The 19,761-nt window shown below is 42.9% G+C and overlaps 1 protein-coding gene across 1 annotated transcript in view; it reads left to right on the forward strand.

Annotated features, from left to right (window-relative positions):
- Nucleotides 1-817: 817 nt before the first annotated feature.
- runx1t1 (RUNX1 partner transcriptional co-repressor 1) overlaps nucleotides 818-19,761 on the forward strand; it is a 68,291-nt gene continuing 49,347 nt past the window's right edge. Inside the window, exon 1 of the mRNA XM_059349721.1 lies at nucleotides 818-1,289. Coding sequence (XP_059205704.1) covers nucleotides 1,262-1,289 — 28 coding nt within the window. The 5' untranslated portion in view covers nucleotides 818-1,261. The remainder of the gene's footprint in view (nucleotides 1,290-19,761) is intronic.

Raw genomic sequence — 19,761 nt, forward strand, 5'->3', positions numbered from 1 at the left:
GCAAAGGACCCTCCAAATGAATGCACATTTCCATCCATGACTGTTATGCAAATTAGGAGATCTGTCCAACTGTCCAGTTGGGAGCCATTAAACCGTTTTAGAAGATGCAACAACATGGCGTCTGTTCATCCTCAAACCACTGGTAACAATGTGAAGAACACAATGCCAATGAGGTGATTGAGGCAGATTTCTCCATATCGTTGTGGTGTTGATTATTTTGTAGCATTTATGTTTGTTTGTTTTTCAGTGAAGTGTTTGGTTGTTGTTGTTTTTTCCCGTATTTATCCTTTTTTTCAATTGCATTTTGGACAGAATGAGAAATGCTGATTGTCCATTGTAATTGCATTAGAAATGGATTTTGTCACAGCCAGAATGGACAAAGGAAACAAACACAGCCACCAGTAATGCTTTGAATATACTTATGTGCATGTAAGATTTGTTCTATGACAGACTTTTAAAAAAGGTGTACCTATCCTTTAGATCTGGACTATATGACACACATTTCCTGTGTCCTTGGGTGGAAAACCTTGCGGGTGATCACCCTCCGAGTCCTTGACGTGAAGAAGCTTCGGGAGCTGCTGGTACAGTAGAAAACACTTCGACTTGACCTGACCCCGCTTTTTCCAACCTGTTTTAGGACACACAGATGCTGGCTGCTGCCCAGTCGCCGCCTCCTCCTCCTCAGCAGCGCTCCGGTCCCGCCCACCGCCACCTGGCTCTGCTGCGCACCGCCGACTGGAGGCAGAGTGCTGCTACTCCTCTTACCCACGCCAACGGAGAAGCAGAAAACAAGGAGCCCCGTGACCAAGGGTGTGTGTGCATGATTTTTTTTTTCTCATAGCCCAAATCCGATTTCTAAAAGCCAGACCGACTCGACGTATAAAGGATTTTGAAGGAAAGGTGCGAAAGACGGATAGAAAACCAGACGGGTGTCCTGCGCACTAACTGCATCCTCCCTCTCCATCTCTGTCTCATCTCTCCTCCTTCTCTGCCTCTGCGCTTTTACAAGACTCCCGGCTTCCCATCCTCAATCTCCCCACTGACTGATCACTTTATTGCAAAGCGGTGAGCGGCCCCTTCTTCTTCTTTTGTCGGAGTTTGAACCACATTTCTGAGGTGCTGGAAGTATACCGCCAGAGCCCCTGAGAGCTGGCCGGACTCTGTAGCTTTCGTCTTCCCGATACGAGCGGATCATCGAGGGGACCTTGCGCGGAGTCAAAGGGACTGGAAATTATTTAGCCCTCTCACATCAACGTACCGCATGGTGGGAATTTCTGCCTCTTTTCAGTGTAAGTGCCCTCTCTTTTGCTATTTTATTTTTCCAACTACGCCTTGGCTGAGTCATTTGTGCACCAAATTAGGAAAGAAAACCCATGAAATAGCTGCTGACCCACTGTAGAATCTGACATTTCTGATGTGTGCTTTTGTTTCATTTATTTAATATAAAGTAAGCAGACGCTACGGTGACATAGAATGATGTGGGGTGATTTAAAAACACACCATGTAGGCCTTTATTGCCTGCAATTATATGATTTTTATTTATTTATATTTCATTTTCAGTGTGTGAGATTAACTGCGAGGACAAATATATTGCAAGAGCAAAGAACGCGTGTCTGCTGTGCGTAATAGTATATTTTGAGGTTATAAACGCATTTCATTCTAATGGGAGAAATAAGCTGAGCATTGAAAATAGATTTTTGTTTGGATGGATTGAAGTTGAAGATCAGCTAAAACCGAACATAACTGAAACACCATTTAAATCTATACTAAACAGAAATGTTGTGTCTCGATGACTGCACTTTATACAATCAGTATTTGGCTCATTTTTGTGTCATCAGAAGGACAATTATCTTTCCACGAATTACTGGTTCAGATGGTCAGGTATTATTTCATGCTTGAACCCGGGATGAAGAGTTGTTCTCGGGCAACAGGCAACTTTAGTTCACGGATCAAGTTTTGTGAACCGCTTTTTATCGGTCAAGACCCCTTTCCAGGAGTGAAGTAGCCTTCACATCGTCTGATAATAATATGGACTCTGTTAGGTTTACAGCGAGGCGTGTATCGCCACTCCTCAGCACGGGATAGACTATCATACTGTGCCACGGAGTGCTGAGAGCATGCAGGGTTTTAAATCAAAAACGCAGCACAAGGTGAATTAACTGATTTCTAGTCTTTCCTCGCTGAATGATTAGAATATTCCTAAATTTGAACGCAAATGTTTACTCGTTTCTGGAAGACACCCATCGCTCTTCCAAGAAATTGTGGTGATTTGCAGTTTTGTTGCAAAGATATTTTGGATGCATCCCTCCTCAGCCCAGCCTCCCTTCCTCCTCTGCCACTTCTCTCTCTTAGCGAGACTTTGCATTTTAGAGTTTGCATTTGAAAACATCCTCCGCAGCTCTGTCACAACTGTCAAACGCATCTTCTCAAATCCATGTGAAGTTTCCATCTTCCACCCGCTGCGACTTTTTCATCATCACATAACCGAAAAGCGCAAAAAAAAAAAAAAAAAGAAGACGAAGATAATTTTTTTTAATAGGGTAGCGTAGGGTTGAAATTAAAGGGCTATATTTTACTCCAGTGGGAATCTGTTTTCCCTCGACTGGGAAAAGAGCAGACATGCGGGTTAGGGAGGGAGGCTGCTGGGGCTCAACCTGCTGTCGGTGCCCGACTGTTCTCACGGCTCGGATTAGAGAGAGAGGAAAATATCTCCTGGAAACCCACAGGGCTTTGGACATTTTTTACGCATGCCGAATGGTCCCATGCAAAGCTTTGTAGGCATCCAAGAGGGTGATTGTGAACCCACTGCAGATGTAGTATTTACCCAGTTATATATATAGATAAAAAGGGGAATTGTTTATGAGCATTTTGCATTGCACTTTGGAGTATTTTAAAATGAGAAAATCTTCTGTGAATTTAAGACGTTAGTCTTTTTATTGGGCTGTGATGATGCACATATAGTCTGTGTCTATCCTTTTTATTATCAGTATTAGTTATCGTTATTTATTGCAGTGGTCATTCTATTCGAAGTGGTCACGCTGGCTGTCATTTATTGTGTCATCTGTTGTTTTTTCCCCATTCTTTAACCACTGGGACCTTCATTAAAGTAGTGACTTGACTGAAAAGACCATTACCTGGAGTGTGTGTGTTTTTAGAGATAAAGAGACAGACAGAGAGGGGGACAGAAGGAGTAAATGAAAGGTAAACAAAGCTGGTGATGAGGGCAGAGTAAATGATAAGTGCTGTTTGCAGGTTATCGCTGTGTGTGTGTGCATGCGGTTGCACATGTGTGTTGCATCCACGTGCACGCTGTATAAACAGGCTTGTATTAATGTTAGCTGCTAACTCACTGTGGTCCAGGCTCTGCAGCATCAGCTAGCACTTCCAGGGGCCATCTGCCTAGCCACCAGCCTGCCTCACACCTGTTCTCCATCCCTCCCTCCCTCCCTCCTCGCAGCTCTTAGGCTATAGGGTCAAATGCATCAGACTGCCGCTCACAGACACAGACGTGGCCTTGCAAAAATGATGGCAGCCATTTTATTCTCGCCTTCACACAAGCACACACAAACACTTGCACACTCCTGGTTGGCAGGTTGAAAAATAGTGTCACCTGCACAGTGACAGAATGCACACACACACATCACTTTGTTTTTTTTTTCATTTTTCCTTCAGTGCTTTTTGATGCTAACCACATCTCATATCTTTCTAGTGGTGCATTCTTTCAGATCACAGCCTCAAACAACAAGTTTCTATTATTTCAGAGAGGAAAAAACAGATTTCTCCTTCAGCACAGAGTCATATTGAGGCTCCAGCGCTGTGATGTAATTACAAAGCACTTCTTTTAAGTATGACACACAGACGTTTGGACGCGCTCCAGGTTTGCTATACGGTGAATAAGTGATGATGACTCAACACAGTTAATATGCCGGCTACATCTAGAAGCACCCTTGTGTATTTCTGCATCAGCTGGAAGGCTGATGCAAATATTAAAGGCAGAGGCTCGGTGTTGGATGATGCCCAGAAAAAATTGCATCACCTGCATTGTTTTACTATGCTGGTGTGGTTTTAACTGAGTGAATTTCAGCGTGCTTGCAACATAAAATGATCAGCTAGATACATCTTTTGTTTGACAAGTTGTTGTTTTTCTACCATGCAAACGTGAGCTATGTCATTTATGGGCTGGTTAGATAGATGCTGCATACATGCTGCATGTTCTTTGTTGTATAATTCAGCATACCTGAGCTCTCTTGGTTCTTCAGTTGGCTTGTAGGAATTTCATGTAACTGCAATGTCCTGGAGTTACATCTGGAAGGTTTGTTGCAAGGAAAAAACAAGTGATTCTTTCCATTGCCGTAATTCCTTATGAAATTGCATAGATATGTATAAAGATAGAAATGATAGAGTGTTTAAAACAGACACAGGTTGCATTTCAAGTCAAGAGGGCAAATGTCAGCAATAGAATTGGATACTAAAACCACTCTTCCACACACTCCTTCAAGATGTATAGATCTGTTCTGATTATTCAAAGCCATCTCTTACCAAGTCCCAGAGTGAATTAGAGATTATAAAGTCAGTGTGTGTGTGTGTGTGTGTGTGTGTGTGTGTGTGTGTGTGTACCTACACACACACACATGCCCTTGTAGATCGATAGGCCCATTGATGGTTATCAGCGAGAGGGCAGTTCTCTTCACTGCTTATTGAATTTCATCACCCATGAAAGAGCAGCAGCGGTATAAAAGGACTTTCATGTATGTGTGTGTGTGTGTGTGTGTGTATGGATTTGTGTGCGAGTCTGTTGTATATGTTGCGTGTGTGCACATGTGTGTGCACGCTCTCCAGGGCTCACAAAAGCAAGAGGTCTTTGTTTTATTGTAGTCGTGAGTTGGCCTTTACAGCGGCTTATTTAATGTCAAAGTAAACAGTGAGCACTACAAACTGATTTTATTGGCCTTATTCGTGTTTTTACTCCAGATAACATGAGACTTATAGGGCAAGTGAAGAAGAGGCCAATAGGGCAGAGTTTGACAATTCATCAAGTTTCATGGTTGCAGTTAATTCTTCATAGGTTTTTACACGTTAAGCCATTTAGGAGGCAAATGGGAAACCATATTTGTAATAGATCAGTTCCTTAGTACAACCAAATCCAACTTCTTGTGCTTCTTCTTCTTCCTTTTCTTAACTAAAAGCAGCTGTACTCGCACTGTTGTTAAGGCCAGACAGCTGGGAAATGTAGTTTTTCACTGGCTAACTATCTACATTATAGTTCAGGGTTCTTGGAATAAAACGCACTAATAGACGGGACAACACAAACACACACACACTGCTGCCTCAGTCCTCTCTATATAGACTGGGATTGAGTTGCTAATTAACTTCACTTTCTCAAACTGTATCGCACACAGGCAGACTGCCACACACACAAACACACACACACACACACACACACACACACACACACACACACACACACACAGGCAAGGCAGAATCTCTCTCTTAGGCTCCTTCTCATGATGTCTTTCCTCTCTCTCTCTCTCTCTCTCTCTCTCCCACTGTTTATTTTCCTGCCTCCATCTGGAGTCGGCTGATATTGTAATCGCCCTAATGCACATTGCCTTCCCCTCACACACACACACATACACACCAACACACACACATGCATACAATGTGCCATCCTGACAAGCCCCTTTTCTTATTCCAAAAGATAAGCCACTGGATGGGATTCTGTGACTGTGTGTGTGAGCGTTAAGTGCACATGCAGGTGTCTATACAGTGTGTCCGGTGAATACAAAGGGACACACACACAAAAGTGTGTTTCTCCCTGCACTCTGCCAAAGGTAACAATATTGAATAGGCACTTCTTAGTGATGCGGAGCGTCGATAATGTGGCTGGGTGAAGATGTTACCCATTATCGCTCACCTCCTCAATATTCACCTGTCACACAATTTACATTTAGAATTTAGACAGTGGAAGCGGATTGAAGGTAGGCAGTGGAAGTGTGTGTGTGCTTATATTTGCATGTGAAGGTTTGTATGAAAGGGAAAAGTGTGTACGTGTGTGGGCACATGTGGAAAGAGATTACGGCGCTGCCATCTCTAATAGCTTTTGTTTTGTGATTCAGGAGAGGTTTGGGGATGTTGGAAGGTGCGCTCACACAAATGCCGAGGACACACAGACAGACAGGTTTGATAGATGGCGTGTATGAGCTGTGAAACTGTGCGATTAGGAGCCTTTTTTTCTCCCCAGTTCACGAGAGGACAATTGTTGAAGAATGGACCGGCTTGCTTTGCTGCCAGTCCATAAAACCTGACCATAAAAGTAGTTTCTGTCCCGTGTGTGTGTGTGTGTGTATGTGTGTGTGTGTGTGTGTGTGTGTGTGTGTGTGTGTGTGTGTGAGAGAGAGAGAGAGACAGAGGTGGAGGGGTGGGCGCAGACAGACAGCTCTTAAAACAAACAAACAGGCAGGCAGAAAATCTGACAAATTGACAAAGAAAGAGAAAGAAAGGGGTGAGAAAGAGAGAGAGAGAGGGCGGGAAGAAACCTCACCTCAGCCCCGTCACGCTTTAGTGCTTTTAATCACCTAAACCGAGGTTGCTTCCTCCATAAAAACTCGACATTGTTAACGTTGACCTGCATGTGAAAATAATTCTCTTTATACCCTTCTGTTGCTGTTTTTTAAAAGAAGGACATAATTTACGATCACCATCCCTGCTTATCAGCTTGGATACCCCCAATATTTGATTTACAGCTCCGCTCTCTCTCATTAATTTTGATGTATGGATTTGGACGGTACACTTTATGAAAAGGGCAGCCGCTCAGAGTGGAGGCCTGGCTAGCCTGGTAAAAAGAAGTGTAATTAAGATCAGCAGACAGGGAGAGAGAGAGAGAGAAAGAGAGAAGCAGCGATCAATAGATGCAGACAGTGGACCTTCTGATTTTTTCCCTCCGAGTATTGACGTGTTCAGTCAATTACAGCTCGAGAGAGAAGAAGAGGAGATGGGGATGTGTGTTCAACTCTGTGTGTATGTGTGTGTCAGAAGACGGGCGCATGCGTCTGCTCACATATTGTGAAAGTCTGTTTGTTAGTATATGGGTTTATGTGTGAGTAGGTGCAAACAGCCAATAGACATCTGCGTTTAAGATGTGATTTTATTAATATTCATAATAAAATACAGTCGACAACTGCAGAGCAGACAGATCCACTGTTGTTTTAGGACTTCCAGTTGCTCCGAGCCTTTTATCTACCATCAGCAGACACAACTAAATCATTGTTTCCTCTCTTTGCTGGTTAAAAATCACACCACTGCAGCCAAATAATGAGGCGCTTTTTCTTTTGTGGTTGAATTTGACTTGCATGATGGGTATTGTAGGACAAGAGGGCTTCCAGCTGTTGTCAGTTAGTGTCACAGACAAACAGGGAGATGGGACAATGGGACGACGGCCACGCACTCCGTCCGATTGTCTTGTTGTCAAACCGACAGCAGGTGCCTCGGATGATAAACGCAGAGTGTCAATTATTTCGAGGAAGGGCCATTTTGGAAATTGGTTCAAAGAGAAAGAGAGAGAGGGAGTGTGGCAGAGGAGACAGTGGGGGTTACATAAAGAAATGGAAGGAGCTGGACCATTTTCCCCAAATGGGGCCAAGTAAAAGCCCTATTTTGTTTAACTTCTCCTGCATCCTGTCCACAGTATTTCCCTCCCCACATGCCCCCCCTCTCCTCCACATCCACATACAACCTTCAATAGCTTGAATTGTTGCCGGCCACCCTGCTAAGTGTTTCTATGCTCACAGTCGATATAGTCTTCGCTGGGAACAAAATTACAGTCCATTTTATCTCAACAAAAATGATATTCGATGGCATTTCCACCCCCCCAAAAAAGAAGATTATGCTGAGAATAATCACACTCACTGGGGTTTTTTTTTCTCCAAGGGAATAAAAAAAGTCCTGGTTTTTCGAGGCTGAAAATTGTGGTTAAGTAAAGAAAGGGGGAGATGTGAGGATTAGATGTGAGGCTGTAGCTGTGTATTGATGAATAGATAGAGATCTCAAGAGTTGTCTGTCTGTCTGTCTGTCTGTCTGTCTGTCTGTCTGTCTATCTATCTATCTATCCATCTATCCATCTATCTATCTATCTATCTATCTATCTATCTATCTGTAGTGTCATCTGATATACATTCATGACCCCAGCTGCTCTTATGGATTTGCGATTGACAGCCCTTTCATCAAAGCATCTGTTCTTCCCCTCTGTCGTACTCTCACCATATGGACATGTCATCCTCAGCTGCACGTTTCATACTAGCGTAGATGATGTGTCTCCATGGTAACCAAACTCCACTTTTAGAAATATGATATGAATTATGTTTTTGGCCCCACATGTGCAGGATGTCTTCACACAGACACACACACCCACACCCACACACGCACACACACAAGAGTGGTGTGTGTATTGCGATGCACCTTGACATTTATAGTGTTTCATATCAAGTTAGTCGGCGTGATGGTGGACTCGTGCAGATTTGGGCAGATAACTGCGGCACTCTGTGAAGTTTTATGGCCCCTGCGGTGTGCGGACATGTTTGTCTTCTCTACACGATAAAGCCATTTGTGGAAGAACTTTTTTTTTTCTCCAGGATTTAAACAGCTCCAGATTGCGGCGAAAATCTTTAGTCCTGGTAACACTGGGAGAAGGCGCCGAGCGGAGGAGGGAGAAGGGCTCTCACGGAGCAATAAAAAATCCAGGAGAGAGCATAAATCCATCTCCCCTTGTAAGGTCCGAAATTTTTTTGCAGATGTTTCGAGATGTTTGGCCCAAGTGACGGTAATTTCTTGCCCATCTGTTTTCTCTCCTCCCCCTATGTCTCTTTATCAACATCTGGTTTTCGGTGCAGCAGGGAAACAAGTATCCTTTATAAGCCAAGGGTTCCCAGTTCCCCCTCTGCTTGTGCTATTAACTTAGCCTCAACTACTGCTCTCTCTCTGTGCACACATACTCACATATGCTAACCATTAGAAAGTCATACCATTCAGAAAATGTAATAACTTTCAGTTAGAGGGGGAGATAAAGTATTTTGGCTTTTTTGTTCTCTCTTCACTTTTTCCATAACTGCAAAGAATTTGGGGTTCTGGTTTTTATGCCTCCCCTGTGAGAGAACAAATTATTGCTTAGTTGTTAGTTTGAGGATGCTTTAGTGAGGGGAAGCCCCTTCCCCTTCAGCATTTGAGTAGGACCCTAGGGTGTCTGTCTGCACCTCTGCTACCCATTTAGCAGTGAAGAGTGTAGAATCACAGACGCATCATTTGACTTGCAGGAAGAGGACATGTTTATTTGGGAATGAATGCACACAAACATTTTGCCGCACACTTTAGCATTACAGCAAAACTAAGATCTTAATTTGCTATTTCCTCTTTGGCAATATTAAATTGTCCACATAATAATTCACAGCTGCGCAGGGATTGCGTATTGTGGCGCAGCTGCAACTTTATGTTTGCGAATTAAACCGTCTCGCACACAGAGCTGAACTGCACATCATATGCACACACACACACACATCTACAAACAGACACACCTGTGTGCACTCACCAAATCGCTCTCTCACATGCTCGCAGACAGTAAGAAGTTGAATATTCAGACAAAGACGCAGCTCAGCGCCATATGGCAGGGTTGTCAATCCGAAATCAAGGCATGCGGAGTGTGCTTTGAGTGTGCCATGTAAGGTGGTGTACAATTTTTCTGGGGTGTGTTTGATCGGTGAGCAGTGTCATAACAGCCCTGTATACATACACAAACACACACAAGTTAAAAAAAATACTATTTTTTGTTTCACACGAACCCAACATACACACTCTCCTATTCCGCCACATGCCTATGTCCTACTTTTTGTCATTTAGCTGCTTAACAAAAGCATGCTGAGTTCATTGTTACTGCCAATTATGTTCTATTAAATCAGGGTTGTTAGTGTAACACAACATAGTCTCACAATCTTGTGAAATGAACGTTATGACTAAAATGCAGTGTCAAATACATTTTGAAAACACAGCATGTGCCATTTTTTTTACCAGTTCATTAAAGTGACAGGTTTCCCTAAACATTAAGCTTTTTTAAGGTCAGCTATTGGCAGCAAAAGTCAGGTCAGACGACAAGATTAAAACTTAGTATTAGCTTAGAATGTCTGTCGTCATATTTTATGATGTCAACACCTTCAGTATTTCATTCGCACTTATTCCTCATTCCTTCCGCTTCACTCCATACCACTGGCTTTGCCGTCCTAGCGAGCTAGCTAACTAGCTATCTGTCTCCAGTACTGCTGTCTGCTGTCCTTCTGGTGAAGTAGTCTCCTATCAGCGTGGACTGAGGCGGAGGGACCCAGCATCAACCAGCTGTTTGACTCATTTTTTGTAATCAGTGTAGCATGAAAGCAATTTGGGCTTAGCAAGCTACCTAGCCAGCTGCTTAATATGCACAAAAAAAGTATAACTTGATGCTTTATACACGGTTTTCACATCATAGGAACACACATTGCTGTTCATAGATGAGTGGCAATTTATTTCAGCTCATTTTCTGTAAGCCATGTAGCTTGAAAGCATGGTGAAATTAGCACGCAAGCTAGCTAGCTAACCTGCTGCCGGTGATGAGTGAAACAGATAACACACAACATCAACTTTACATCAAATTTATAAATGAATCTTTGAAGCTTTGAACAATTTGGTATAGCCCAACAAAATATTGGAGAAAATCTTTGGAGACGAAACTGCATCCGTTCTTAAGTTGTAACATGCGCAGGCTTTATATTTAGATATCAAGCCTTTGGGGTTGCCACTTTGCCCGAGGCTACAAGACACAATCACACAAAAACATGCACCCGCACATGACAGATGCCCCCAACTGCCAAAGACACTAATGCATTAGTCGTGCACCGCCCCGGGCTTTTGCCTGATAGGACAATAACAAGACCAAGTCACCAGCTGATCAAGGGTGGAGGACACACACAAACACGTGTGTTTAGCCTGATCCTATGTTTGTTCATTATTACCATATAAAAGGGATTACACTTGTAGCTAAATGCATGCAGATGGTTTTAATAATTCAGTTCAACTCACTAACACACATTTACCTGTTGTCTTTTTTCACAGAACTCCTCTACCGTATACATCTACCTGCACTCTTTGAATACTATTTAAGTGTTTTTTCTGATGCAACCACAAAGCTACCAAAAAATATCTATTTACAGGCAATAGTGTGTTGAGATTAGAATTGAGCCTGGCTGCTTTTGTGTCTTGGAGACCTCTGTTTGCTCACTGGGTTGACTGTGTGTATGCTGGGGGCGGGTGGTATCTTCACGGGGAATTGATTGCAAAGGATTAGATTGTGATTACAAAAGGGGGGTAGAGATCGAGGAGGGAGAGAGGTGAGTGGTGACAAGGTGAGAGGTGTAGCAAGGTGAAACGAGAGAGGAAAGAGATGATTGTTTCAAAATAAGATAGCAAAGTGCAAAGTCATTGCTAGAACAAATGGAATTATTAACTTTTTTAAATAGAAATATATGTATGTTTGAAACAGTGAGTAAAGATTTCCAAGTCATTTTAAATACATTATTTAGTTTTAGACAGACTGCTATTGATTTGACATAATGCTTATTGATTAACACTTGTATGTATTGATCGCATAGCCCATCAGGCTTTAGGTACCAGCGCTCAGTTAGACCAGTGGGAACAATCCAAAATTGGATTCTTGTGTTTTGGAAAAAGAGCCAGCTTATTAAGCTGGGTGAGTGAGGTCTGTGTGTTTGTGGCTCTGATTTAAGCCTGTTTGCCGGTGCCAGTTGGAGAACAAGACCCTGAAAATAGAGAAAGTGGGAAACAGGGAGAAAAGCAAGTGGGACACATTTGTGAGTGACTCTAAACCGCTGGAGACTGATGCCAGAAGCCACAGAGTCAAGCAGTGGAGGGAGATGGAGGCAGGGACAGAAAGAGAGAGAAATACCCCGTTCAAGATGTTCAACAACATTTATGAGTTCCCCAAATTGCTGAGCTCGGAAACAAGCTTCAGCTCTCAGACCTCTAATGTGTTTTTGAGATTCTCTGTCTCTGTTTTAGACAGCCGCTAATGTTGAACTGCCTATACGCTGGAAGGATTTCAGCATTTGGGGAAAAATAACATACGAAATCAGTCAACCTATATTTAACTAGTCCACGTCAAGGAGTTCACACAGCCAGTCTTAACCACAGCTACATGCAAGCCACAGTATACACTAAATATAGCTGCTCTACTGTAATAGAAAATTATAGTGCAACTGGAGATTAAGAGGTTGGGGAAAAATGCTGTATTCATGGTATGTGGAAGGAAGCTTGTAAAATGTGACAGCCTGCAGCTAAAAGAACATCTTGCATTTCGGATGATTGCCAGTGTGAGGCTGCCTTATTTCATGGAAATAGATAGAGAGGCTTACAGTATAGTTTTTTTATTCAGTGAAGAAAGACAAAACAGCTTCTGCATGTGTTCATTGTAAATGAATTGCTTGAAACATGCCAGTGTTTTCATTCAGTCTCTGCAAATTAAATCAAGAGCACAAATACGAACGTGCGGGGAAATTAAATTCATGGATTCACAGATCCTAAAATGCTTCATTTACTATTTGAAATGGAAATGGAAGCATCTGAAGTGACAATATTGTAAATCTCTACATTATAACACAAGTAATGCCTCAATCCGTGCACACATGTTTGTAAGCACAGATGAATGTAGGAGTACAAACTCGTCACACACACATTCACATACTGACTCTGACATCCTCAGTCCCCAGAAAACCATTAATTGTGATACTGCTGAGTGGTTTTGATTCAGGAAAGGTCGTACAGTCTCTTCTCTGATACTTTCTCTGGTGTCTGAGAGCAACAGTAATGGTGCACTTGTACCAGAGGAGGAAGCAAGGACACAGTGTTTTATTTTACCAGCCAGACACATGGACAGTCTGGTTCAAGGCGGGAGAACAGGAGAACATAAAGTTATTGAGGTTCAGGATAATCAAGTACATTTTCAATACTGTAGTCTTGTACATTGAGTTAACAGCTCATTTTTACCTCCGCAAAGGAGGTTAAGTTTTCGGTTGGGTTTGTCTGTTTGTCAGCAGGATAAAAGGAAAAAACACCCACCAGATTTCTATGAAAGTTGCTGAAAGGGTGTAGCATGGGCCAATGAGGGAACCATTAGATTTTAGAGTAAACCACATGGTGGAAACACAAATTATTTGCGAGATAGGGCATTCATGTAAAGTGGAATAATCTGAACAATGAATATCCAGATTGTATTTCATGGCTGATCCATTTGCACTTTATTGTCATGCCTACAGGTGCATCTCAATAAATAAGAATATCAAAGAAAAGTAGATTTATGTCAGTAATTCAATTCAAAAATTGGAAATAACACATTATATAGATCCAATACACACAGAATGAAACATTTCTTGTCTTAATTTATTTAATTTCTTCTAATTATAATGATTATGACTTACATTTAATGAAGACCTAAAATTCAGTGTCTCCAAAAAATGTAATATTACAAAAGACCAATTTTTAACAGTATGTTTAATATGGAACGGTTGGCCTCTGAAAGTATGTCCATCTATATGACTCAATACTTGGTTGGGGCTATTTGACTTGAACTACTAGAAATGGACTTTTCCATGATATTCTAATTGGTTGAGATGCACCTAAACAGCTAGCTTGTTTAAATGCTCTGAGCAATAAAATACAACATGTTTCTACATTGCAACACACTCATGAAGTCAATGAAGTCGAAATCGGACCACCCGAGGAGCATGTGAATGCACCATTGGCCTTGGTGGAGCTTTCTGAGTGCAATTCTAATTGGTCTCTGTATCATTACTGGCAATAAAGCAATCACTTTTTTGTATACCTACGTGCATATGAATGTACATTTGTGTATGTGTGTGTGTGTGTGTGTGTGTGTGTGTGTGTGTGTCCTTTAACAGTTGCGAGAGCATATCTACCCCACTAGTTGTCATGGAAACACTGGGGCCCATGAGTGTGTGGATGTGTGCTTCACCTTTAAGACCCCCAAAATTGAGCAGAGAGCGGGTCTGGTCAGGGGAACCAAAGCCACGTTTAGACCTTTTTCTGGCTCTTGCTTATCTCGCTTCTTCCACTTTTTTAATGTTTGTCTCGATGGCCGCCTCCCATCAGTAAGTTCAGACTCAAAGATCACCGCTGCTCTGGTTTGACTCACTGTTTGATGCTCCAGGCAGCGTCTGACAAAGCCAGATAGGACCCAGGGAAGCAGGCAGGACAGCAGGGTCAGGCTCAAGGCCATCTGTCCCACCACCACCCTTCTACCCCTCTTCCCTCCTCCATCAACTGTCCTCCATCCGCTTTCAGTCCCTCACTTGCTGTTCCAACTTTAATTACCTGAAAACAAGTGAATAACATCCTGGCTCCAGAGAGAGAGAGAGAACTTATGAATGAGTGCGTGCATGGGAACAAGACATTTATCTGAGCAGCGCAACACTGTCTGTCACACACACACACACACACACACACACACACACACACACTGTCCCCCTCACACACATCCTGACCCCGACCAGCCAACCATCCCCACCCTTCTCCTCTCCCTTGCTCCCTGGGTTCCCATCCTCTGGGCTCCCCCTCCCCCTTCCCAGATTCCTTCTGGTTCCCTTTCTGGTTCCTGACCAGCGGGGCTATCTCTGGATGGCCGGCGGTTCCTCTCATTCTGCCGACCCATTGTGTGGCGACTTGGGCTGGGCCCTGGGCCCCCGGGGCCGGGAGGGGAGCCAGGAATGGTCTGGTTCCTGTTGCTGTACAAGTTAAAGGAACTGTGGCACCGTTTCCATTAGTCTGTCATAACTGCTGTGAAACTGATTTTTTAGGGCTATTTTTGTGAAAACAGTTACATCCATGTAAGTTGTTTCCCTCGTTTTTGGAGAGCTTTGGCTTTGATAAGGAGAATTGGGGAGTTTAATTGGATGCCTTGGGTGTTAAAGTAACTTAATAACACAATTTGTTCCACAGCTGGAATGAAAAAAATCTATATTTTACATGTAGAAAATGCAGAACCAAGGAGTTGTTTTCCTCTGGGCCAGGATGCAGCAGGAGAGACATGAAATACTGACATACTCAGAAGCAGGTACATTTACATACAAATCAAGCAAAAACAGACATTTTTATTAGTGGTAGTTGTTCAGTCTGTCTGCCGATTATTTGCATCAATGAATCCCATTTTGAGATATTCAGCGTTGGCCGATGCCTGCGCTCACAAGGCCGATATTTTATTTATTATAATATTTCACTGAGCCAACTTCAGGGAAGGCCACTGCACTAACATTGTATTTTTCTATTTATGTGAGTTCACAAATGTTTGTTCTCTTAGTCAGACACAAGGCCATGCTGCTACCTGCTAAAAAACAGTGTTATAAAGTGCACCGAAACTCTATTTATTAGGGGGTTTATTAAACAAAGGCTAATTTAGTTTTTTTTTAATACCTATTGACATTAATTTAGTTTAGTTGTGCACTGTAGATAGTTGTCGGCCATTGAATATCCTGTATCGGTTGACCACTATTTTTAATGATATTGATTAGATGATGTCAATATTGATTTTTTTGTTTTTTTTTGTTTGTTTGAATGAAGATACTGGTGTGCAGGGAGTGATCTATCAGGCTTTTTAAACAACATTTTAAATGATCCATTTCATTTGACACTAACAAATATGGACAGCTGTATTTTTTAGGATCATTTGGTACCTTATAGCCCAACACTGACTTTGTCAGCAGCCAAGCAGCAACACCCGTCCTCAGAGAAGACTGTGATACTCAAATGAGTACCGTAGGCTTTAAAAGTCTTTTTGTTTTCCCTGAAGAACAGCTACAGTGAAGCACACTTACAGCTCATTATCTTTGTTACTGAGTTGACAATATGATGAAAACACACAATTTAAAGCATGTGTGCTTTAAACGTCCACACACATAATTCATCACACGCTCACAGCCATCACACCCTGGTGCAGCTCTAACTCTGAGCTCCGTCCACTCTGAGCCTGGTGAGCTTCTCCCTTTGAGACTACCCGCTCTCCGCGGGGTGTTGCTACACTAGCTAGTGCACTCGGTTAATTATGACTGTCAAGCCAGGCTGTCACAGTGATTCACTATGGAAAGAGAGAGAGAGAGAGGGAGCGGAAGAGAGGAAGGAGAGAGAGTTGGCAGGTGTACAGATGTATCGTTAGCGCCACCCAGTGATGCAGAGGGAAGAGAATAGCAACTACGACTCATGAAACACTTGAAAGGGAGTTGATTTTGACAAACTGTACGTCATTCTGTCTGTATTGCTGCACATTTTTCTTCTTTGTGCTCAACTGCCTTTATCTTTTCTTCTCAAATATTCCGCTTTCCTCTCCTCCCTCCATCTCATATCTTGCACCTCCATCTTTCAACACCGTGACACTATCTTTTCTTCCCTGCTTTTTTCTCACTGTCGTCACTTCTCTTGCCGATGTCAGTTTCACTGTACTGTTGCGACAAATCAAGCACTCCATTCATCTGGTGTCATCTGTGTTACAGAGAACTGGAAATGTGCACTCTCTCCTCTCTTCTGTCTCCACTGACAGCCACCTCTCCACTTTATCATCCCTGAGCAGATCAGATCGGAACTGGGCCAAGTAACTCAGTGCTGGATGAATGGATGGAGGCTGTGAGCGAGGATTTATAGGACTGGTAGAAGCTGTCCAAGCTGAGATGAAATGGGCTAGCTCCCTATTGTGATCATATGGTTTATTTGCTATAGATCCTTGAAGCACAGCGGGAAATGCGTTCAAATTACAGTTCCCTAGACTCTGTGTAAAAAGGGTTATTGCATATATTGGATAGTTTACTGTTTCCAGTGCTCCAGAAATCAAACATCTGTGCGCAGAGACATCAGATCATGTGTCAGTAATCTGCAGCTATTTTGTGCCTCCAGGTGAGGAGGCAAAAAATGGTTTCTGCATAACCATTAACAACTCTTACGGCAGTTAAGCGAGCGGTTTGGTAGCAGAAGCAGCAGAGATTGGAAGAATTCAGTAACCCATCCACCCACTCACTCACACACACACACACACACACACACACATACACGCAGGCCCGCACACATGCATGCACCCACAGCAAAAAAGTCATTTGTTCTACCTCATTAGCATGTATTGTGGCGAGCGGGCGTAACACACTGAAAGGTGAAATGGGTCCGCCATGAATAGCACACCAGTCGGCAGAGGAGAGGAGAGGAAAAGGAGGGGGGAGGGAGGGAGGGAGAGGGAGAGGGAGGGAGGAGAGTGTCCAGATGGCTGGGGACCTGCCGCACACACAGGGAGTCTCTCACTCGCTTTTTTACTCCGCTGATTGCACCGTTTCGACTACACTCGCTTTCACTTGCTCTCTTTCTGCAGCTCCCCCTCTTTTTTCCCCTTCCATCAACACACACACACACAAAGGCTCACCCCATATGTAACCTCCCTTTCTGTGGAGTTGTTGTTCACATGCAGCCATCGTACACACACACACACACACACACACACACACACACACACACACACACACACACATACATATATATGTATATATATATATATATATATATATATATATATATATATATATATGCATGTATATATATAATATTACCTATATTTAGTATATATACTCTCACAGGCAATGTGTGACCAGGAGGCACAGTGCAGCTGAGTGCCTGCTGTGGCCTATTGCACTTCTGCACAAACTCCTCCTTTCCTCCTCTCCTCCTTCATGTCTTTTTCATCCACCCTCACCACCTTTCTGTTCACCCACTCTTCTACCTTTTACCTTATAGCGTTTGACCTTCCCTTTACTTTAGGCGTCTCCTACAAGTCCTGCTCTGCTCTGCTCTGCTCTCCTCTCCTCTCCTTTCCTCTCCTCTCCTCTCCTCTCCTCTCCTCTCCTCTCCTCTCCTCTCCTCTCCTTTCCTCTCCTCTCCTCTCCTCTCCTCTCCTCTCCTCTCCTCTCCTCTCCTCTCCTCTCCTCTCCTTACCTCTTAATTGTCCATTCACTGAAGTGGTTGTTAATACAGCCTTAATTAATGACTTACATGCACTGGAGTTTGTTAGATACATCATCAGTCCACCTTACAGTCTGACACACTTTGGACACATTTCACATAGCCTCCCTCTTCAGTTTGATGACTGGGGTATGACTACGTTTGATATGCAGTATTGAGACTCTGTTTCTGGCAAGTTACATCAGATTGCACTAAAGCTGAGGCCATCTTTGGTCGATCCTTTGACTAGGAAAGAGGAGCGAGGGAGAGAAAGTCACAGAGAGGAAGAGTACTGACGCTCGCCCTGATGTTCCCTTTCCTCTTCTCTCAGTATTGTGTAGCGCTGCCAGAATATTTGTTCATTTATCTTCCCATCTGTGTGTGTCTGTATATCAGTCTGCCAGTCTGTCACTGACTCTCTTTCTCTCATCCTTCTTCTCTTGATTCTGTCTCCCCATCCCTTCTCTCCCCTCTCTCTGCTACACTTTTGTCTCTTTTCCCGTGTCACTCTCAGACTATGTCTTCCATGTGTGTCTGGTCGAGAATCACTAATGGTCTCCACTGGGGTGTAAACTGTGTGGGGTTCTGTGTATTCTGTAGGCTGTACACACACACACACACACACACACACACACAGATACCCACACATCAATTTCAGACAGCACAGAAGCAGGGGTTAGTGGGCAAAGAAGACAGGAAAGGGAATAGAGTGAAGGAGGCAGACATGTCTGGGTGTGTGCTGATGTGGTGTACTGTCTGTCTGTCCAAACACAACCCTGTATTTACACCCTTTTGCATCTCCACTCTTTTTGCATATCACTACTTCTCCTGCTTCCCTTTTTCTATTCTCTCACACATCCCTCTGTGCCATTAAAGGGACAGTTCATCCCTCAAATCAAAAATGCATAGTTTTCCCATTATGCTATTTGTCAATCTAGATTGTTTTTCTGTTGGAGATGCCTACCTTCTTTTGTGTATCATGGAACTAGATGACGTGTCACTTGTGGTTCTTAAAACACCAAAAATCATGACCCGGTCACTCAAGATGATCCTCAGACCTTGTTGTGAGCAGTTTAATGTAGGAACTATTTTTTTTCACCAAATTACACCCACCAAACACATTACTGTGCAGTTATATTCTAACTGATATACAGCTACTGTTTCAGCTGTAGTTTACATCCTGCACTGTAAAATAAAAACCTTGCATAAAAACCTCTTGTCCATGGATAGGTGCATGTTTCCTTTAGAGTGTAATTCAGTATAGCAAGTAGTTCCTACATACACACTTACAACAAGCTCTCCTAATTATTATTTGAAGATTATTTTTAGATTATTGTGAGTAAATTATGCATTTCTTAAATGTATTTTTGTGGTGTTTTCAGCATCACAAGCCAAGTGGCATCTAGTTCCATTATTTGAAACCTTTAAAAAAGAAAGCAGACATCTCTATAGAACATATCTCCAACTTACATGAAACAAATCAAGATGGATAAATAGTACAACAGGTAAGAGAAAAATATGTTATTTTTTATTTGGGGGTGAACTGTCCCTTTAAATTACACATGCCGAGCTGCCAGAGGCTGTCTAATGGGACTTCAGTGTGTGTGTGTGTGTGTGTGTGTGTGTGTGTGTGAGAGAGAGAGAGAAAGCATTTTGTGTGTCTCACTCCATCACCCCCACCATTCAAGTCCA

Source organism: Centropristis striata, chromosome 14, assembly GCF_030273125.1.
Source record: "Centropristis striata isolate RG_2023a ecotype Rhode Island chromosome 14, C.striata_1.0, whole genome shotgun sequence".
NCBI lineage: Eukaryota > Metazoa > Chordata > Actinopteri > Perciformes > Serranidae > Centropristis > Centropristis striata.